The sequence below is a fragment of the Stigmatopora argus genome, chromosome 8 (genome assembly GCF_051989625.1).
Source record: "Stigmatopora argus isolate UIUO_Sarg chromosome 8, RoL_Sarg_1.0, whole genome shotgun sequence".
Classification (NCBI taxonomy): Eukaryota; Metazoa; Chordata; class Actinopteri; order Syngnathiformes; family Syngnathidae; genus Stigmatopora; species Stigmatopora argus.
In genome coordinates, this window is record NC_135394.1 from 8,026,459 (window position 1) to 8,050,524 (window position 24,066).

The window sequence follows — 24,066 nt, forward strand, 5'->3', positions numbered from 1 at the left end:
TTTTCATGGTCAGTTATGGGATGCATAAAGGGCCATGAGTGAACGGACTGGAATCACACTGCTGCTCAATAAATGTTGAAAAAAGTTAACAATTAATCTAGCCTGTAGAAAACGTAGAGAAGCTTTTTTTTAAATAGTAACTGCATAGTGAACTAACGTGCATGCCGATTCCTTGCTCACTCTCTTACATGCACACTTTCGACATTAGGCTTATAAAATAATTTTCCAAGGCTGGCATTTTAGGGAAATTAATACATGGCTTAGATTAAATAGAGTTGGAGCAGCAAGTTTGAAATGCCGGGCAATACATATGATTCAGATCCCTTTATGGGCCACTCCCAGGTTAGGCTCTGCCAAAGCCTTCAACAAGTCGATCTTCCTGTTTTTGTACATTGGTAATGCCACACTACAAATTCCTTGGCAGGGGTAACATTTGCTAAAGACATTGTTTAATAGACCTACTGAATCATTGTTATCTTAACAGAGCTGAAAAATAGTTTTGTGCTATCAGTAAGTTAAACATTACATTCTGAAATTCCTTTCCAGATAATCCACTTCAGGTGCCAGTAAAACACCAACATTACAACTCAAATCTATTCTATTCTAATCTATTTCTCCACTTTGTTACTGCATCGAATCATTTACCAATAATCCGTTTGGACAGACAGGTGTAGAAATCTAGCAGCTCTAATAGGATTTACGGTGCATTGCTGAAGTGATTATATGGCTAAAGATGTCATATTGAAGCAGAGAGCAGCACTGCTGTATCACAGCCCACAAATCTTCCCATTTAACGTATATTTGCTGTTAGTTTCTCCATGAAACCCTATCTAAACTATGCTATGCTTTTCATTGTATACATGTTCTAGTTTTGGCTCCATCAATGCACCAAATAAGTTGTGTTGTTCCAACCTATGGTTCATGATTGATTGATTTATTAGTATCATGTCCTGATTAGTAGGGAACACAGCTCATTGATGAATTGAGTGACTCTTATAAATGATGAATGCATCATAAAAGCAGTGAGCCTTACGAGCACCATGCTGATGTCATAGTCTTTGTCATGAAATTCTTTAGGCGTGTGAAAATGAAACTTGTTTCACAAAACAAGTATCAGAAAGAAAGACATGTCCATGTGTTGATCATATACTTTTTTTCCCATACAGTAGGAAAGCTTGGGCTCCATTGTTTCTTTTATCTTTTAGATTTCTTGTTGAGTATCTTCTTTTATGGAGTCCCACCCTAAACCCCCTCTATTTTTTTTTAAACTAGCACCCCCACAGCCCCTCCTTTTACCCTACTCTCTGTGCTGATCTGTCTTGTTGCACTATGTCCAAGTTTGACCTGATATTCCCCCTCGCGTGATCTCTGGATATGGCCGTTTTTTGGGGTGGGGGCAATGTCTTTGGGTGGATGTCACTCCTTGGCCTCTCTCAATCATTCCCTCAGCAGAAGGGGTCATTGCCTGATTTCTCCCTGCCCCATATCAGGCTCAGTGGGAATCCAGACCCATCTGATCACCAGTCAGATCTCGTTCCTCATAGTGTGAATTTTCCGATTTCCGCTTTCAAATTGTAAGTCTCGAGCCATAACAAAGCCCAAACACAATCTCTTCTGGAAGGAAGTATTTTCCTTTGGCGGATTGTCTGAGTGTTTGGCATCTTAGCTCCCTCTGACTCAGTCCCCAGGTACTTTAGGCTCTTTGAGATCTAAGATGAGAGGGGGTCGTACAGTATGCATGAATTCCTGCTTGAACATGTCGTTGGGGAGAAATAATAGAAACAACTTCCTTATTCAACATGTGTTTGTCTCTTTACTCTGATTTACATTTGTGTGAAAGTCCAAGCTTGTATTTCCCCCCTTGTTTGCATCTCTTTGATCTTCACTGACAATTAACATCCCAACTCTTTCTCGGGGTTTGTTGAAAGCTGAGGGACTAATTCAAGGGTCAACCAAGACTTGCAAGCTGTCAATCTTTTTATTGTAATGCCAATCCCCTCCCCCAGTGAAGGGGTTTTATTCTCAGACAACCCACACCCCCTTCCCTCTCTCAGACCTCGTTTAACAGAAAATCCCAACTCTTCCTCTATTCTCTTGTTGCCCTCTAACTGCCCAAGAGGGGCAACCAAAAGCTTTGTCTTGGAGAAGCCATGCATTCTTTCACATCTGCCTTTTGTTTTGAGACCGTTGCCTCCCACCGCCCTAATTCAAATTTCAAACTGCTCCTTTGAAACAGCCTTCCCCCTCTATTCTAATCACCCCTTTCTTTTAGCTATTAATCCTCAATTTCACTCCTTACTACAAAACAACTGATCTATCTCAAATAATTTTGTCATATACTGTACATCCCCTGATTAATGTATTTTTTCTGGATAATTTAACACCTCCCAGTAACATTTATACATACATACAAGACAACAAGAAAAAAACAAAACTTATTGATTTAAAAACTGGCAATCAGGTGTTTCAATTGTGTCTTGTGAATGAAGTCACTCTGCTTCTAATGCCCTTCATCATCTGTCTGTCCTGAGATTGTAGATACAAACACCTGTTCTTAGATCATGGTGGTGTGGAGGTGGCTCAGTGTGTCACCACTGGCGGTGTCTCTCTTTAAAGGCATGAGGAGAGAAGAGCAACCTCCAACTGAGAGGGGAGACTTAGGCTCTTAATGAGGAGAATGGCAGTCAGACAGTGTCCCTGTGGCCTGTGTCTTTGCTGTCTGTGCATATTGAATATTCACAGCATGAGACAAAATACATTAAGTACAAGTAACTGTAATAATCATTTTATAGAACAACCTCTATATGTACGAGGGATATACTCTATACTTCACTGCTCTGACGTAAATCCTGTAAGAGCTATCTGTTTTTTGTTTTAAGACACACGAGGTATGTTGATCGTTGAGCCAAAAGATTCATTCATTCATCTTCGCTACCGCACATCCTCGTAAGGGTAGTGAGGGTTGCTGGAGCAACCCCGCTTCATTCGGGCGAAAGGCAGACTACACCCTAGACTAGTCGCCTGTCTGCCATAGGGCACCCAGAGAGACAGACAACCATCGGCATTACCAATCATACCGCCACCAGCGGGAATTGAGCCGGCGCCTGCCCGCACCGGAGTCAGCCAAATGAACCTCTACATCACCAGGCGGCTCGTGCCAGAAGATGATTAAAGAAAAAAGTAATGTGGATTGCATATCTGTTGATTTACAGGCGGAATACCGGCTCAGCTTTTTTAGAAACTGTTTATGTGCTGTGTACAGCTATTTGGATTAAAATAAAGACAGCAAATCTTCCATGTAGTGAATTCATAAAGTTTTGTTGAGGTGAGGCAATTTGATTTGACAGAAGATTTACAAGTGTCTCCCATGATAACTCCTGACAAGTTTAAGGTTTAGCTTTTAATTCATCTCATTAGTCTGAACCAAGCCAAGGAAATCTCTTCCTTATATATATACAAATGTATATATATACATATATATACACATACATATATAGAATATATGTTTATCACAGAATTAAACAAACTGTGATGTCATGTCTCTTACACCCACTAACCTTATTTTAATGGATTTGAAATTAGAGGTCTCACATGAGGCATACTGTCATATTAGATAGGGTGATTATGGCAGGCTTAATTACAACTTTGTTGCCTAATGTGTGCATGCTGCATGTTTTTATCCCCATAATGTTCTACGTTATCGGAGAACTTGCAAACACAAAATAGATCAGAAGCACTGCTGTCAGTGGATTTTCTCCCGCGAGAGAAGCAGTGTTTTACACCTCAGGCTGCCACGACAAGTAGAATGCCCCAGTTGTTTTTGGAAGCTAACATTCAGAGAAAGGTTGCAGACTCCTAAAGAATGACATGGCTGTTTTTGATTGGGCTAAAAAAGATGAATGGGGCAGTTTCTAATGGGCTTCTGTGTGCCCCCTTTGCCTGAGTGATGCCATATCCCTTGGTAAATTCGCTAATGGTTCATGGAACCAAGAGAACGGAGTTGAACCCGACCATGTAAACATTGGACAAAAGGGAGCCGTTAGTAGTGTGAAACGCATGCCTGAACACAGGTACGCATTAGGTTTCACCCACCACAGCCCCACAAGTATATCCATGACTTAGGAGGAGACTATTTGCTTTTGTAGTGAAAGAGGCGAAAACAAACATTCAACGTCCTATTATTGGGACAGGTATGGATGAGGTTGGGAGACAAGAATCCTGCTCAGAAGAGATGGGGGGAAAGGGCAGGGATACAGAGATAAGTTTGTGGTCAGTCACAACAAAGCATGTTGACCAATTGCTCTCAAGTGTTTGTTTGTCGGTATCACTGGGGGACAAAGGCAACTTATGTTTAAGTTGCCTTTGTCACCCAGATTATCCAATGCTGACACGTGAGCAAAACTAGTCATATATATGTACTATATTGTTAATTTGGTGCTGTGTGATTTTGAAAATGTGTGTGTTTCTATGGGGTTCATATATAACGTCGCTCTTTCACCAGGCTTACGTTTGAAATCCGATAAATGAGAAGGAAACAAAATAAGGAACTGCACATTCAGTTCCTAGGATCAGCGCACATATGCCATTGACAACTCTCAGTCCACCTTGTATATATTGTTGAATACAATTCATTAAAAAAAAAAGATCAGGTTTCGATCCATAGAACTTTTTCGAAGACCATTTATGCCCATAATATACCTACTAATATTCAAACTAAAATGATCACTTATTTCAACCTTTCTCTTTGCTCCATATTACATTTTTTAAAATATAAATATGGTCTAACATAGTAACCACTTTTTTAATCAGTTTATCTATTTTTAAATTTTACTGCATGTGTCAAATGTTGGCCCCCAAATAAATGGAACAACCATCACACGCACACACACATATATACTAATATAGTTTTGGTAAGGTGTAGAATCTCCCATCTGTTTGGACAAGGGTGGCCTTTTTAGCATTGGTTACACCCAGTTCCTGGAGATGCTCAGCTTCACCCCCACAAACACACACAGACACAAACAAATTTTGGCGATGCCTTGTGATGAGTGTCTTTTTCTGTTTTGAATTGACGTTCCTTCTACATGTCCTTCATTTACAGGTGAGAGGATCCACAATGACTATTTCTAACAGCATTTGGATTGGACTTTTTTAGAAGCCTTTTGTCATCACATAAAAAAACCTGTAAGAGACCACCAACACTTGGCGACATGTGGAAACTACACACCTTCTGCTGGCTTGTCACGCTGGCCCAATTCCACTCCACGGAGGGTAAGTGCCCGTGAAAATCTTTGGTCATATAAAAGCAGACTGTTTTGTTTTCATACCACCATTTTACAGCATCCCGTGAATAAGTGTTTCGGCTTGCTGACAGTTAGTCACTCTGTGGGGATTTTTCTTATACTATAGACTTATTTAGAAATTCTCGAATGAGCACTGAAAATAACGCTCATGCGGCTCCTCTAAGGTCCCACAGTGCATGTCTAAGTAATGTGGCTCTGAGGACCATAGGATTAGGCGGATGGGGATGATCAGGAGCGCTTTCATTAGTCTGGATATCTCAGACAAATTGTGATTTGCCAAAGATTTTCTGCTTGAGAGCGCCAATTGTTCCCAGTGGCATTGGGGCTGGATACATTTAGAAATTTAGGGCTAAAGTGTTCAGTTCTGTGCCCGAGCCCCCTCATATTTTGCGCTTTCAAAAACACTTTTTTTTTTTCTTTTTATCATGGCATGTTTTAGCTGTGATTAACTAACCACAGCTGTGTCTTTGTGTTCATATCTATATTTCTACACTGCATATTGTAAACACTTCTACATATTATTCTTTAATCACTGAAATACTGGTGCACTAATTAATGATTCATTTTAAAAATTGGCTTCTGTTTTTAGTGCACTTTATCACTGGAACTGATTCTCAGTTTGTTTTTTAGTGCCAACTGTTGAAACTATTTGCCTGTCTTGTATGGATTTTAAAAGTGTTCTACATATTTTCAATGAATATTTAGGATTATTTTTGCACTATGTCACATACAAGAAACATATGTACATGTAGCGTCTTGACATGATTTTCTTGTTGCTGTGTCATCCTGCTTAGATTTATACAGTCACAGAAGTAACTGATGACTGGCTCTTTTCTCATGATGGTTTTAGCAAACTTTGAGAAGCAGCATTTCAGCGCCATGGAACAATTAGTTTTCCACTTTTTTTTCAATTCTGCGTGCTGGAACTTTGTACGTGAAAGGTTTGGCCCTTAAAACAAAAAGATGAGGAAACCCCGGTCTTGTTGACCTTCGGCCTGAAGTCAGCTGTTGTAGACTGTTTGCCGCAATACGATGAATTGTAATAACATGGATGGATGAAATGAGTAGAATTGTCACACACAGGAAAATGTATGATGTACTGTATTTAATGGCAATATACCCAGGAGATGCAAAGAGCATTTCCAACGCTTTAAAGCTGTTAAAACTCCATCCTGATTAACCTTTTCAACAAACCTCTCATCCAGATCCACTTAATAACACACATTCTTTTGTCAGATTTTAAAGGTGTGGCCTGTTTAATGTACTTACAGCCCAAACAATAAGAACTAACTAAGCAAAACTAATAAATAATGCACACCTAAGTTTTGTTATTGATACCATTTGTCATTTATGTTTGATTGCATTTCGTACCCCCTCACGTCAGTCCCATTTCCCATCACAGCTGTGGGGATCAGCCTCCGAAACAGTTCATTACAAACAATATCCCCAAGTCCGCACACTTCATTAAACTACGTCTATGCCTAATATCTTTTTAATGCATGTTTTATAATTGAATTAAATGGCCTAGTGAAATGTTCGAAGTAGTTTAAAGTTTGTATTTGGAAGGAGGACCTCCACACACAACATTGTTCCTTTTTCTGAAGGGCTTTCTGTTATTATATAGAGTCACTTTATAATGTATGTCTCATGCACATCCGGCGATGTCTCTTGGACTGTGGTCACGGAATACGTGCCTTTTATCTATATTTGCACAGCTGGCTCACTGTCATCCCTAGGCTTTCATCCCTAAATGTTTTTTCCCCTCACCACTTTACCTACAAAAGAAATATACACACAAACAAACACACACACACTATATATATATGTATATATATATGTATATATATGTATATATATATATATGTATATAGTATATACATTTATATATATATATATATATATATATATATATATATATGTATATATATATATATATGTATATGTATATATATGTATTAATCTATGTATGTATGTATGTATATGTGTGTGTGTATATATGTATATATATATATATATATATATATATATATATATATATATATAAAAGCATTGTTTTGTTGTATGGGATGTTTTCATTCTTTTATGATGAGGCTTTTGTCATTTAGGTATGTCACCTGTGGGGTATGTAAACTGTGTGTCATAATATGTAAAAGGTTGTTACAAGGAACAAACTGTAAGAAAGTGTTCTTCCCCTCCCCAGCTCTTTTTTTCTTGTCACAGCTTGAGTTGTTTGAAGTTCTTGAAATATCTCAAGGGCATGGAAGGAGGGCACCTTTAAAACTCCTCTTTTTGGATCATATGAACGAAAAGAGAAGAGGCTTTAGACCTTAATCTCAAAGTGAAAGGAGTGAAATAGACAATCAGGGTGTTCCGAAATGTAATTACTGGAAGTAAAAGCTCAGGGTTTTATACGAGCCAGTACCTGTAAGAGCACCATCTTGCACCACCTATTGCTGTTGTACCATTTTCAATGCTATAATCTTTATAATCTTTCCACTAGGGACTTTCTTCAGAACAGCCAGGCTTATCTTTAAAAAACAAAAGCATAATGTTATCTTTCAAGCAAGTGTTTGTGGTAGCTCAGACATCCATTCATTCATTCATTCTTTCATTTTCAACACTGCTTATCCTTGTCAAGATCGCGGGGTGCTGGAGCCTATCCTATCTGACTTCGGGTGGCAACACCATAAAGTGGTGGATATGTTCTGTCATTACATTTACATTACACTATTTGGCGAAATTTCAACATCATTAATCTCTACATTTAGTACTTGTTTAGTCATTTAGTACATTTAGTATCTGTCACAAATAACTGTTGTATCTTTTACTCATTTTTAAACACCATGATGTAATTTACACATTTTTCATTGGATTAGAGCCAAACACAGATTTTTGCAAAATGGGTGTAAAACAGCCTTTTAAATATTATGCTTGTTCAATTACATTGTTTTTTTGTTGCTTGTTTTTTTCTCCTGTGGATTTAGTAAACAAATTATGTTAGTTTTGTCTCCCTTTCTCTTGCTCGTTGTCATTCGGGTTGTCCGTGGCCGACTGTTGAATATGGATCCCCATGGAGCCAAGTAGGCTTGGGGGCCTTGTGTACCAAGACCCACCATGCTGTCATGTCTCTTTCATCACCAGCCAGGCTTGGAGATAAGGAGACAATAAGCAGTGGCAAGGTGTAGCCACAGCCCCTGGGTCTCCACCCTGCCGAGCACTTCAAATCCTCATTAGGATTTTCAGAAAAGGAAGGAGGGATTTTGTTGGATTAGTGCTTTGTCACAGCTGGCCTCAGGTTAGTGTTTGTTATGCAGAGTGCTGACATGCTCCCACCCAACCCCAGCACAAACCTTCTTTTACCTGGGCATTGAGGAGGTTAATACATTTGTTATTCCCCAAGAAGCAGAAGTTTGCTTTATTTTGTCTGCAACAGATTGCTGTTTTTTTTAAACCCTGTGTATTTGTCAGTCCTTGTTCGATCGTTTCTCATGTCAACTTCTCTTCACGTGTAGCTTACTTTCCTCTTTGCTACTGCATCACTCTTTCACCATGCTACACGATAAGGGTATTCTTTGTGCAATTATGATCTAATTCCTTTGTATAAATAAGAGCTACTTTTCCCGACGAAAAACACGTTTTTTTTTTAAGAATGTCTTAAGAAGTTTTATATTCCTTTTAACGGGAAAATATTAATTCTGATGAGGTTCCGTGTTTCAAGGTTATCATGAAGATGACGATACAACTGTGCATGTATAACCGTACCGGAAACTCAGTTTTTTTTTCAGCACACTCAAACAACATTTTATGAAATAATTAGCCCTGTTTTTTATGAGAACCCACCTGAACCTAAGCTAAGCTTGTATCTTATACGGGCTAGTGTTCATGGGAGATGTTTTTATTGCAGATGAAAGACATTTTGATCTCAAGATGAAAAAGTACAATCAATTTCATGGTTTGTTTTAAAAATTAAAATAATACACTAAAGGATGCATATTTTGTTGATTTGTACATTTTTCTTTAGAATAAAAAGCAGGATGTTTTTTGCATTTACATCTGTGTCTATATGCATTGCTTTCCTTTATCCTGTTCTAGAGTGGATATATATATATTCCGATAAGGATAACTGTAACTGCAGGATGGTGGAACTGGGGTTGTAAATATAAAGGATTTAAATCCAGGCCCTACCGGTGGAAGCCTGTGTTCCCATTTGAGAAGCTTGTTAAGTAGTTTTGCTGGCACATAATGATATAAATGGGCGAATATAAAACCTTTATTCACTCAGGGAAAAGTGAACCTTTCTTCAGAAGAAAATATCTTTTTTTGAATATGTGGGAAATGATGAACTCTCTCTGAATATTCTAAGATTCAATTTCAATGCCAGTTTCAAAGTAATAGTTCAATAGACAAGGTCTTGCAGTAATGTAGCTTAATTCATCATACTTTCTTTAGGCAGCAAATGAGGGTGATTAGAAAGCACATCTGCTGGTTGCAGCGAAACATGGCTTTTACTTTTCTTGATTCAAAATAATCAAGGAAATACTAATAATCTGTAATACTTGTTTCTTGGTATATTTTTTGGAATCAAATAATGAATGAGGCGGCCTAATGACGTGAGTGGTTTAGCGCGTCGGCCTTACAGTTCTGGGGCCCTGGGTTCAAATCCAGGTCACGTCCACCTGTGTGGAGTTTGCATGTTCTCCCTGGGCCTGCGTGGGTTTCCTCCGGGTACTCTGGTTTCCTCCCACATTCCAAAAACATGCATGGTAGGCTGATTGGACACTCTAAATGTCAGAGTGTGCATGGTTGTCCGTCTCGTTGTGCCCTGTAATTGGCTGGCCCCCGATTCAGTGTGTGCCCCGCCTAATGAGGATAAAGCGGTTCACAAAATGAGATGAGATATAATAAATGAAAAATATAAAACTTGCAATTTTTATTTGTTTACTACCTGAAATGTTTACATTTGGTCCTAAACTTTTTTTTTCAACTATCCCCTTTTTAAAAGGCACCACTTAGAGTTCATGAATTTCTGGTTTGCATTCTGTCAGCTTTAACTTGTCAGACCAGACCATTTGTCCTTTGACAGATCACTATGTCTTGACCCTGTGTGACTCAGCAGTTGACCTTGTGAGTCATTATGACCTCTAAGTGTGTCCATATGTCAAGAGCTTGGCTATCTTTTATTAAGCCCCTAAAGTAAATGACTGCCTGAAAAAAACACTCCCAAAGGTTTCCCCATGTGGAAACATTACAAATCAATACCAATAGGGTAAGCCATTTTTAATTAACTGAGATAACTATCCATACAAATACTGACTCAGCTTGGTGGAGTTGTTATGCTTTGTTGTTGCTTAATTTATAATCACCTGGTTTACATACTACTTTAATGGCTCAGAATTTGTTTGAAAGTTGAAAAAAAGTACAATTCTTACGAGTTATCTCATAAATCATTACTGGAAGTATCAAGGTTTTCTTGCCGTGACAGTGTGATGGAAGGAAACAGCTCATTCATTCATTTTCTGAACCGCTTATCCTCACAAGCGTTGTGAGGGGTGCTGGAGGATCTTCCAGCTAACCATTGGCAACAGGCAGGGAATAACCTGAATTGGTGGCCAGCCAATCGCAGTGGTGGGTTGGTTGAATTATTACACAAGCGGTCCCAACAATGATGTGAAAATTAGTATTTTGTAACACAATAAATTAAGACTGTTTTACCTAGGAGCCAATATAAAGCTGTAGTGTACGAAACTGTAATAAAATTAAATCAGGTGTGATAACATTGTGGTGCTCACTGGCCCCTTTTCAACTCAGCTGGTGTTGGTGTAGTGAGGTATTCAGCAGACTTCAATGGCAGGTGGGGGTCAGACGAAACACTAGCTGCATAATGTGACACAAATGCATAGGCATGACAGTGTAGTCTCAGAAAAGGAAACAAGCACTGTGGTCCTACTTGAAGAAGCGCTCTGGGGGAATGCAAACCAAGCAGATAGACCTATCTCATTTGTGTGTGCTGCCACATGTGACCTACTGGGAAATGTTTCCTTATTGAATCAGCAAGCATCAAATGCTTCATTGGAGCAGAGAGCGAACCAAGCCATACCCATGTATATGAAACAATTAAAAAAAAATTGGGATGGAAATAGTTGCAGTAAGATGTCAAACAAACCCCAAATGCCAGTTTGAAAGGTCATTCAAAAATACTCATGCACATTTAGACTTAATATAATATTAAACATTGTTCCCAAGATCAAAGTTTCACTAAGCGACCTGATTAATTAATTAACTGCTGAAAATCAGTTCTCTTAAAAATGAATGCATGTATCATGTCACTACTATACCTACAAACTAAAAAAGCTAAAATACATTGTTGGACTATGTTCCCTCTGATATTGTTGATTGTCTTCGCAGGCCATTTGTATGACCTAAAACGAAATTACCATTTGAGGCCCTCCACCCCCAAAAAAGAATAATGAAAAAGAAAATAAATTTTACACACACACACACACACACACACACACACACACACACACACACACACACACACACACACACACACACACACACAGGCTGGCCTGAGGGCTATCTGATATTAGATAGTGAGATGACAGTTTGTACTTGTGTGAGTGCAGCCAGCCGACATGTGCTGATGATGGTAAGTCAATAATTCCTTATGAAAAAAGTGTGGATTTATGACCTTGATGAACCCCATTGAGCTTAATTAGGCCTAATGGTTCATTTACATATAAGTGTGCAGGGTGTTTCCTAAGGATACACAACGCAATGCATTCCTTTCAGTAACGAAACTTAAGGCACGTAATGTCCTGTTGGATTGATAAAATACTTCAATTGTAGTTGTTAGCAGTGGAAGACAACACACAACATTAAATCTCTCTGTTGTGGCACTTACATATGATCATTTAATACTGAACATTAAGGTCAGCTTTACCACATACCATTTACTATGTATTACTTTGGGCTTATGTTTTAGATGTAAAGTGGAAGCGGCTGTTAGAAATCGTACACAACATGGTCCATTTCTTGGGAAAAAAACAGTATAAATGTCTCCTCACATAGAAATGACAAGATCTCTTTAACGTTGATATATCTACAGTAAATTAAAATATCTCTTGATACCCTCTGCTGTTGCTATGGAAGTAGCAGAGATGTAAATGAACTTGAGGGAGTTAGATGGTGGGGAATACAAATGAGGTTCAAGCACTTGTTTTCTTGCTGCTTTTTGCTTATCTTCGACTACTACAATCACCATGATTTTACATCTGTCATTTGTGAATGTATTGTCTATTACCCTTTTATACAATAACTGATATTGAAATTACATATAATATGATTCAGAACACACAAAAAACTCACATAACCCTGCACTAGAGTTAAAGCATTGGTGAAATAAAAATAAAATTACTTCACTACACTTTAAACCAGAGGTGTGCAATTATTCCATTCAGTTTAATCAGTGGTTCTCTAGTAATATTTTGCAGCAAGTTTCATCTCACTGAAAACCTTAAGGCTATGTTTACTTTGCAGGGTATAATTTCCAATTTTAGTTAGTTGCAGTATCTTGGTGTAGGTGGTCATAGTTCACAAACATTTGCGACTCAGTGTGACGAAAACAAGTTCCTGAAGTCACACACGTACGCACTGTTAGACGTGTGACGCGTTATACTTGGTAATGTTTACAGAAGTAAACACACTCCCTTCAGGAGGTATTGGCTCTCATGCTTTTGTGGAAACATTTTGAGGATTTTATGCTATCATAGCGGCATCACTAAGGCCTCGTCAGACTGGCAGACAAAATACAGATTGGAACTGGATGGCTCTTTTATCGTCTGCAAGTCACTTAAGCACAGAAATCTGATTTTTGAGAGACTTATTGAAACCACATACGGGAGGTAGTTTCATATGAGATATGGACATGATGTTTCTCAGTCTGAGAAGCCGAAATATGTATTGACTTCCTGTGACATCACTTTACTCTGGATGACATTTTTGTTGGCACAGCAACCTGTCAGTCAACAATGTGACCTAAGTCTCAACAGACTCAGATCAGATTTGAACAGTGGCTACAGACAGTGTGAACTGTCAGCCCTAAAAGTCAGTTTTGAGGGGGAATCTGTTTTGAATCAGAGTATGAACACAATCCAAGCGCTCAGTGCCATCATTGCCTTTCTGTTTCTAATCATAGCTCATAAGAACAAATATGTAACATTTCTATACCAATTTGTCGATTGACTGAGATGAGTTAAGCAGACCTCACTTCTAAAGTTGTAAAACACTTGTAGATTATAGAGTCAGCTCTGCCAGAAGAATCTTAACGTTAAAGTTCCCTTGGGGGGCTTCCTTTATTTTGGAGGACTCAAGCTGTGTTTCCTGGAGCTCCCCACTAATGCTGTGGGCCACAAAATCCTTACCCACCACAAATCCTACCCTTGCAAGAGACCTTGTCGGATTGTCAAATAATAGCAGGTCAAGAAAGCTGCTGCCTCGTTTAAAACACAGCCGTTTGGTCCTTACCAGATTGGTAGCCAAAGATGTACATTAACTCTAGATGACAAGCATCAAGAGTGCTGGTGTCACAGTCGCCACAGAAAAATTATCTGGTTTCCCATCAAAATAGCCTGGAGACCTTTGTGTTCTGGTCACACAGATGCCAGGGGTAAGAGGTTTGAATGAGCCTTTTGATCAGCTTTATCCCCTGGACTCTGTCTGGAAGCATGGGTTACTCAAGTTACAAAGGGTCATTTCAATAAGAAAACTTCACTTCGTCCTAGACAGTTCCAATGAAAAACTGAATAGGTGCAAACATTCCAATATTTTTTCTTGTTTTATTATGTTTGTTGACTTAATTGACCATAATTTAGTTAGTAAATAGTTTAAGAAAAATACATGTTTTGTTTTCTGTGTTTCTTTTATGTACGTTAAGATAATTTTGAAAGAAAACATCCCTGTAAAAACCTTGCCAAGAGAACTGCTTGACTACCATTAGGTTTATATAATATATACATATAACCTTTCAAATAAGCTTTGTCATGACATCTATAGCTCTAGAATGTAATGTATGCTATACAAATAATAGGACTGTGCTTGGCGCAGTAAGGGTGTAGTAAATGTAGACTTTGTTTCAAAAGCAATGTGGTTTGTCTTCTTTTTTTTAGATTTCCGTCAACACATTCACTATTCTGAAGGATGCCATGTTTGTTTTCAGCTTGTTAACCCCCTTCATGTGAATACATTGTTTACTTATCTGACATGATGGTTAGGGTTTCAGCGTCCAAAATACTGTAGTCGTAAAAATTAATGGTAAAGATTCACTCACTTTTGTAACATCTTTAAATGCACAACTTTTCAAAGAGGAATTAGTTCTTAACTGCTTCATATACTTTTTTGGGGTCAGTGTGCTCTGATAATGACTTGTTCTGTTCATGGTATCAGTTTTTTACCGGGCTGATGAAGACCCTAATGACTCCATATTCCAATGAAATAGGAAGGTACTTTTCTCATTACCCCTGCTCTAGTGAAATTCATGTCCTACCAGATGGTCACTTTCCAATTGATTGGGCTCATCTGGGGTAAAAAAGAAAAAAAAATCATTATTATATCATTGCACTAAATAGACTATGCATAATAGATTCTTCTTACATATGGAATACTCCCACAGTTCCTAAACTGCAGATTTGGTATTGACATAATGTCATTGTAAAGGTTATACACGGTAATAAATGTCAGCATGAGAAACTTTAAATAGAGGCTCCTCAATGGTGTAATAAAGTGCTATAACCCATGGAAATAGAGTTCCTTTGCACAAATTGGAGTCAATTACCACCATGTTTTTATCCCAGTATGAGCAATAAGCAGATGTTTAAAGGTTGAATTATCACAATTTAAGATTCAATAGTAATCAGAACATAGCAAAACTCACCAAGGCTAAATAATCTTAATTCGGAAACATTCTCCTGACCTCCAAAATAATTTAGATTTTTCTGGAGGGGGTAAATTGCATCATTAACAAACAATATTAGCATGGTTGTAACAGTTTACATGGATGTATTGAACTGTTTTCGGTTTGCATTTTCACTTCTGTCCAGTTGTAAGCATCAGCATTCAAAATTAGTTTGACCTATGCTTTTCTCCCTCCTTTGCTCTTTTTGTAAATCCAAAATACTTCCAAATAACAAATGTGTACTTTTTTCTTCCTAAATTAAATCTTCCAAAGTAGGTACAGCACCAAGTTTACCTTACAGTCATCTCTTTTATTTGTACATTCTTCCTTATTGTGAGTGAGTGTGTCCCCACCATCCCATGGTTGTCATTTGCTCCTTTTAGCAGTTAATCAATGCCAACTCTTAAAGGAGGTACAGTGTTTATTTTCCAATATTGATACAGTATCTTGAATGTACTCATCTTGTCAGTATGGCGTATTTGCCTGATCAATAACAACGTCTTTTGGACACTAATGCACTGAGGCAGCTGAGGAATAAGGCAAATTTCGGGGACATACGATTTCATGCAATGTCTGGATTTTTACTCAATAATCAAGCATTATTACGGGGTCTGTCATCAACATCTATTCCTATTCACGGAATACATGACTGAGAGCCATGGGATGTTCATACTTTCATGTGTCTGTTTTAGGCACAATGACTTCATCAATTTAAAAAAAACAGAGCTTTCAAAGGCTCTTTTTGCTGATTTAAGGCAATCGCTTCACACTGGGTAAAATTGGGTTCCAAGTTAGCGCTTAAACTCAAAGGCTCTTGCACATGATACAAACCCTGATTACTTGGACTGAATAACCACTAAGAGAAGTTGAATTAGGTTCAGAAAGTCAAATGCTCAATCACTGATCACACATGCACTGTTAGCAGTTATTTCTCTTAAAAAAAGGAAAAAAACATTTCCATTAAAATAAATCTCTTATGGTTTCAACTATACATTTCTTTATCTGTAGGCATGATTTTACAATGCCTCATTTATGTTCATAAAATTTGGCAGTGACTGATGTTAAAGTGCTTTTACACATGGCGCTATTTTCTTTAAACCGCACTGAAATAGTCAAGTTTGGCTGTGTAATGTGTAATGGTTTAATTTTCCACCCCCCCCCCACAAGAGGTTTCTCACGATCCAGCAGATTAAACTGATAAGATTGTTTAGAACCTCAACTGTTTTTCTTTTTTTTTTGATTCCACCAAGAGGCTTACAAAAAGGATTTTTTCTTAAACGTATGAATGTGCCATTGCTATTGATGCACATCACACAAAATCTTTTTTAGAACGAGCCACAATAGGAAGGAAAAATCCTTCCTTAAAAGGATGCCTTTAAAAAGTCTTATACCGAGGTTAGCTTGGCTGTGACAGATGCCCCATTCCATACAATCTTTTGTTTACTCTAACCTGTACACTACACTGAGCACCTTTTAGAAAAAGAGCTTTCACCTGATTAAGGAAACAAATGGAGGATCAGGCTACATAATGTGACTTTTATCTTCCTTTAGAAAATACCACAACAGCAATTTAGGGTGAGGGCCTTAATTCTGTATCGTAATCCCCTCCCATTGTAACATAGCATTTAATCAAGCAAGGATAATTGTATTTTCACTTAATTGATGAAGTTTCCAATAGGGTAAAATAAACGGAGCCATTCCAAGCGGTTTTGGTAAACATGTAGTCAGTAGTTAAGGCAACTGCGGTCAGGAAAAGTGCTTTGTAAACACAAGCAAGTGCACATATGGATTTGTCTCATTTGTACAGGTGCCAATGAAATACGGCAAAACAAGTGCATGTAACCCAGCCATGAAGACCTCATTAGAGAGCCTGCAGCTCTGGAATACAGCTAGCACACTGGCATTTAAAGGACAAAAAAGGCAACAGATGCTCAAAAAATGGGATATTATGATTCAGTGCAGCTTGTGGTTTAGAACAGAGAAGCAGCTGGCAATTTGGTTAAGCTTTATATCGCTGTGCTGTAATACTTGATGATATGGTAAAGCATGAGTTACCAAAATGTTCTGTATTTGAGACTGCTTGCTTCTTTATATTCACTTTCAGCTGATGTTTTTATGGCATGATCTGGATTTTGATTTATTTTCAGGTTTCTGCCTATGCATAGTTTCATCCAACTACTATTTGTGCTGCTTATCCTTCAAGAAAAGTGATTTAAATTGCATCCATTTAAAGTTGATTTCTTTAGATTTTTTTTTAAATTCCATTAATTGATTTCTTTGAAAAAAAATAACATTGCTTTTCTTTTGTGATATAATACAGGATAGTAATCATGACTAAACAACATCCACTGGACATTGTGCTGAGGGGAAAATGCCTTGGATGTATTTTTTATTGTTTACATTTTAACCTAGAAATGTATTGATGATTATAAATGCATCCAGGTATGATAGCATGTGGACAATATACAAAAATCTGCCTGGTGATTTTAAAGACCATTGTTTTATGTGTTGGCATCATATTTTAATACTGTAAATCATTTGTTCAGGTTTCATTGCAAAAATATATTGCGTAAGAATCCATAGTATTAATGTGTTGCCTTAGTAGACTCCAGCACACCTCACAACCCTTGTAAGAATAAGCGGTATGAAAAATGATATTGTTGCCTTAGTTCGCATCCATCTTTTCCATCCAGTCTGATGTTTTTTTCTGTTTGAGCCTGCTTCACATAGATTCCTACTGATAAAGCTCTACTTGTACTCCCCCAGGATTCAGTCGGGCTGCCCTGCCATTTGGTTTAGTGCGGAGAGAGCTGTCTTGTGAGGGCTACCCCATCGATCTGCGCTGTCCAGGAAGTGATGTCATAACGATCGAAAGTGCCAACTATGGGCGAACAGACGATAAGATTTGTGATGCCGACCCTTTCCAAATGGAGAATATCAACTGCTATCTTCCAGAAGCATACAAGATCATGTCACAGAGGTAAACCATACAGTCTGTATTTGAAGTTTCAGTGTACAGTACGTTGGTTGCCCAGAGCAATAGGATCTGGAATCCTGTCAAGTGTTTCTTTTTTGTGAGTTTACCCTTTTCAGTTTCCTTTTTTCTCTCACCTTTGGAAGAAATTCTTTAACATAGCTGCTTTCGGATTGATCGATGCCATCAAAAATAGACAAGCTCGATGAAACTGTGGAGCGGGGATAAAAATGGGCAGCACCATCCTGGCAGCATAAATCAAAAAAGTTATATATTTATATATATATATATATATATATATATATATATATATATATATATATATATATATATATATATATATACATACATAGTTCTGCATTAATTGTTTTAATTTTCTAAACATCCATGCACTTTTAAGAAGTTTTATTTTAATCGTGACATCAAATCAATATTTTTTTTTCACAGACCTGTCCGACATGCAAACCCTGACTTGCATAATAATGTGTTACAACCTCTTGATGTAGTTTCACGCTAATTATCTCATCTGGGAAGCTAATTGTGAAACTGAATGAGATTGATATTGGTTACCTAATCCACCAATTCTCAACGTTTATTGTGGAGGAAAGCGTTTAATCGTATTGCCTCGTAATATATGGCAAATAGTTGTTGATGTTTTAAATGCATATTTTTTGTCATTCAAATAAATGACAACTAGCATAATTTACCACGACATTCCAGATCATTTCTAGGAATCACTGATCTAAACAGACATGAGAAACAACATTGCTGACATCAGCCAGAGTATGGCATCTCCCAAAGCATAATTTTTAAAGAAATCCTCCCAACACAGTTTTATTAAAGTGTAAAGTGTGTTCTTGAAGAAAAATATCCATTATTTTCTTAATCATCACTTTTTTGGAAACAAATACAGTTATCACATGTACCAATTTTTCAGTTTTAGGTAATATTTTGGAGAACTGAATTACTGTGACTTTTTGGAAGCATTTTAGGCAGTGGCCTTTTTTAATGGTGTAGCAAGCATGCCTGGACACATCTTTAAAAGTATTGAGCCTAAGTCTTCTAACCCAATCAACCACAGTTGGGATGCCCCATAAGACATATTTTGCTCAATTATATAGCAGACTATTTTTTTTATTTCCCCATAAGTGTCTAGACATGTTTTACATTTTGTGGATGTCGATACAATTTAGTGTGGAAGTGTGCATTTACTGTTGCATTGACATGCAAGTCCTGTAGGATTACAATACCACTGTTGTAAATGTGAGCCATTGAAGATGAGATGTCATGTTGAAAGGCTGTCAACGGCAAAGTGCATTGGGTAGAATGACATGAATGTCACTGAGAGACTGGATGGTACGAGATCGTCAGCAACTTTTGTAAGCCGGTTTGGGAAATGAAGAAGACACAAAATTGTGAAATAAACAGTCACATTCATGTACAGAATAGGCCAATTGTGAAGTTAAGTTTGATAAAGTGGGATAGCTGACTCACATTGTCTCGTTTCAAAGGGTGCAGCCTGTCTGCTCCATTCTTGCGGCCTTACACATTACACAAAGCTCAACCTCGCTCGGACAAGAGATTGCCAAACTTTGAATGACTCAAAAACGTCAGTATTTGACATTGTAGATACTGGGTTACTTGGCTTCTGGGATCACTTGCAATACCTTTTGTCATTTTCACAAATTATATATTTACATACTGTATATAAACTATATGTACATAGTCAGATTTCATTATATTATTTATCTTATTTTTCAGACCATCATAGATATGCAATTTAAAAGTATTGTTGTGACAACAATACAAAAATAAATGTGACGTAATCACTTAAGAGCATTCAAGACTCAGATTATCTGGTATTTCTGCCATCCAGAAAATATAAATTAATTAATTAAAATAAACAAAAAGAAACCCCCTATTAGGATTTGCCTCACCTTGTAGTCCATAAACCGGGGCATGCATGTTACATAAGAAAAAAAAAGGAATATTGAATCCACGTCACAATGTCACAGTTAAGAATGTTTGTTATCGGACGTTATGAAATATATTAATATCACATGCAATCTAAGTGTGCGGCAGAAAGATGGTGGCCATCTGGATATCTCCGCTAATCTGTCCACTTTCCAAACTGATGTGTTTTGGAAATGAGGAGAATTGGAATGAGGCTTGGTCATGTTTGATAAATCCTGGTGGTGCTCATATCAGTTGGGCATATTACATTCATGAGCACAATGATTTAATGAAAATCGCTCTAGGACTGCTGTGGCTCGATTAGAACATTCACCTGGAAGCAATTAGTGCACTCAGGTGGCTGTTAATCTGGACACTTCCCTAAGAGAAATTGCATGAGGGTACCGTTTGAAATAATTAATATGGTAATAGAACTTTATGCAAAGACAATCCTTTCGTTAAAAATCTACTTATGATTATTATTTTTATGATGATATAGTTATTATTATTGGTTGTGGCAGTAATATTTATTTATTCATTGTTACATTTTTACATTTTCACCATTGTTTATTTAATGACTACCGAATGGCCTCTTGGGATATTATAGGTTTTTGGGGATAGAAAATTGTGTAGTGTGAAATAAATTTAGATTTATGAGCATCTTATCGTTATCCAAAACTCACATAAAGTATATTATATTCTTCCATGAGGAACGTTGTAAATTTGGTGTTTCACCCAAAGAGTTCGGCTAAAATGTGACTAAAATTTCATTGCGGATTTTAGTCCATAGAATATAAAACAAAAGCAAATAACAGAATACCAATAAATTAATCACGCTAAGCTTTTTTTAACGTTCATGTTAAGTGTAGTGGGAAATTGGATATTAGGATAATTTAGCTGTGTGTAACAACCTAGTTTTAGCTAGCTGTTTGTTCATCCAGGCACAACCCGTTTTAGATACTGGTTTATCTGCTGCATAAATTTTCGTCTTTAGCATTGATTAACATATTTCACTCAAATTGGCAGGGCAAGCGATATGATGACAAGAAAAAGGGTCAAAGATAACAGAAATCAGAAATAATGATGTTGTTTTAAAGTAATAGTTAGATATGATGGATTTAAATTAGAAGGAGCAGACTACAGTAGCAGCCCTATGTACTGGCATTTTCAGTGCCAGACCAATCACACCTTGACATGGATCCCAAAGACCATTGTTGACTTAATCGTGTAAGGGATCTATTTTCTTCCAAAACATAAAAGCCCTCCACATACACAATGAGTTCGATCACAGTTAGATGTAAGATATCCAATTACATCCATCCTATTAAATCCAATCCAATTAGTCCTCTTTTTGAATTTAAGATGGCAGTTGAGAAGGTTAAGTTGTAGAATTGTGGTATCAGGAGTGCTCTATTAAATTTTCGGGTGTGCTCACCTAAATAGATGAATAATATACAGATTACAACAACATTTTCACTGTTTCCCGTGACCACAAGGGCTTCTTTTCCCCACCAAAGTAGTACAATGACTGTGGGATCTTTTCCACCCTAAGATGTGTAATATGGCTCAGTGCGTGTTCAACCTGCTCAGTCTGTGTCCTCAAGGCTTGTCATATGTTGAGGATGTTTCTCACTGTCAAGCTTTTTTTTATGTTTGAAAATTGTCTCAAAGACATTCGGCATTAAGCAATTCTTGTCTCTTGTTACTACCTAAAAAAATGATTGGCAATGTTAGTCCATTGTTAGGGCAAAATTCGATAATCAATTTCATGTACAAAAAAAACAAAGAAACAAAAGTACCCCTCACTATTCAAAAATATACTTGACACTGTTCACCAGTTAACTTGCATTGCGAGCAAATCTCTTGTGTGAGCTGTCGGTAAACACAGGCTTCCTGTCGGACTACACACAACGTTCAGGTTTTGATGCACTCTATTACAGACTGTCAAGTTTGGTTTCATGCATTCTTTATTTATTTATATATGTATTTATTATTTTATTTTATTTTACAGCCAAATAGGCGTATCTGCACCGTGACTGCAATAGCAAATGTTTTGACACTTCAAACAACATACCACTGGTGCCCACAGCCTGTCACACTTCCCATCCCATCCTTTGCCTTATATCAATCCTATGTTTTCCACAGTTGCCATTACCGCTGGGGTAATTGTTTAAATTTAGCCTAAACATAAAATAAATAGATAAATAAATAAATAAAATCAACAAAAAATAAAATAACTAAATAAAATGCAAAACTATATACACCGACCCTGCAGATAAAAAGGCTTACAGCTTTAGTTTCTTTCTTTAACTTTACTCTTATTTAACAATTACGTTCTTGACTTGAAACAAGAATGATGAAATAAATAAATAAATGCATTACCTTTCATTTGTTGTTTTATTGTTGTATTATTAATTAGTATATAGCAAAACAAATCATAGTACAATAATTGTAGATGTATTTAATTAGAGTGCCCTCAAATATTGAACTTTTTGTGCTAGGAATTTCAATTACATCCACAAAATGGACCAAAAACTATGCATAGAAGTCATTAAGCTTGTTCGATTGGTCTCAGGAGAACCCTGAAGTTTCACAGATGAGTCTTGGCTCCAATAGAACAGGAAGCCTGGGTCCTTAGCTCCAAAATGAGGACAATGCATCAGAACACTATCACCACTTCTGTCAATATTGTTTCACATTAAATAGGGAGGATTTTTCATTTTTTCTCTCTCTCTTCTACTGATGATGTCCTGTTGTTTAAAACATCTGTCTCTGGAACATTGTCATGGCTCATTAGTGTCACCATTTTTATTTTTAGTATCATTCTGTTTCATAAGCCAAGTGTAAACTAGGTAGTATTCATTTTCCTTCTCCCATTGGAACGGGCAAGATAAATACTGTAATTTGTATGGCATAGCTGGCAGGATTGTGGAAGTGGCAATAAAATGTTGTATCGCTCAATATAGTGTGACATGCTGCATTAATGGCCCTGTAAAATGGAAGTCAATGTCAAACAATTTGACACACCAACAAAAAATGTTATTTTATTAGGCCTTCATAAATTTAATCAATTTAAAAATATATATATATATATATGTGATTAGCATGTCACCCTGACAGTTCTGGGGTCGAGGGTTTGATACCAGGTCAATCCTCACTCTATGGTGTATATGTGTTATCCACGGACTTGTGTCGGTTTTCTCCAGGTACTCCGGTTTCCTCCCAGCGTCTGAAAAACTTGCAGAGTAGGTTGGTTGAGCACTCTAAATTGCCCCTAGCTATGAGTGTGAGCATGAATGGTTGTCTTCCGTCCCAGTAGTTAGCTGGAATAGGCTCCAGCACCGCCCGTGACCCTTGTGAGGATAAGCAGTTATATGTGTGTTCGCGTGTGTGTGTTATTTACTGTAAGTAATTACAGTACTACCTTTGAGATATGCAAACTCACTTTTTCTTCATTGTTTGTCTACTTTTCTTCACAGGTGCAACAATCGGACCCAGTGTATCGTGATTACAGGTTCTGACGTCTTCCCAGACCCTTGTCCTGGAACCTACAAGTATCTGGAGGTCCAGTATGAGTGTGTGCCCTACAGTAAGTATAACCCAGCTCTCACCCAATGTTCATAAATTGTAAAGTCACCCTTCAGATCTCCACACCACTGTGCACCAGTCTTCAGTTCATTTCTCGGCATCATGGCACATCACCTTCCCATTTCCAGCTCTAACCTTGTCCCTATTGTCTGCTTTCTTTGTCCGCAAGACCTCTGAGTGCCCTTTTCCTCTCCCTCTTCTTCCATCTATGTCATGCCATGAACTTTTCATGATCTATGACCTGTAAAACATTTTGGTTCTGCTCTGCACTTGCTTGTATTATTAATGTACTCACC

At 37.5% G+C, this 24,066-nt stretch overlaps 1 protein-coding gene across 1 annotated transcript in view; it reads left to right on the forward strand.

The window, feature by feature from the left end:
• The window catches only part of adgrl2a (adhesion G protein-coupled receptor L2a), a 184,705-nt gene that overhangs the window by 115,841 nt on the left and 44,798 nt on the right, over positions 1 to 24,066 (forward strand). Inside the window, exons 10-12 of the mRNA XM_077606548.1 lie at positions 5,102 to 5,271; positions 18,022 to 18,235; positions 23,662 to 23,771. Coding sequence (XP_077462674.1) covers positions 5,211 to 5,271; positions 18,022 to 18,235; positions 23,662 to 23,771 — 385 coding nt within the window. The 5' untranslated portion in view covers positions 5,102 to 5,210. The remainder of the gene's footprint in view (positions 1 to 5,101; positions 5,272 to 18,021; positions 18,236 to 23,661; positions 23,772 to 24,066) is intronic.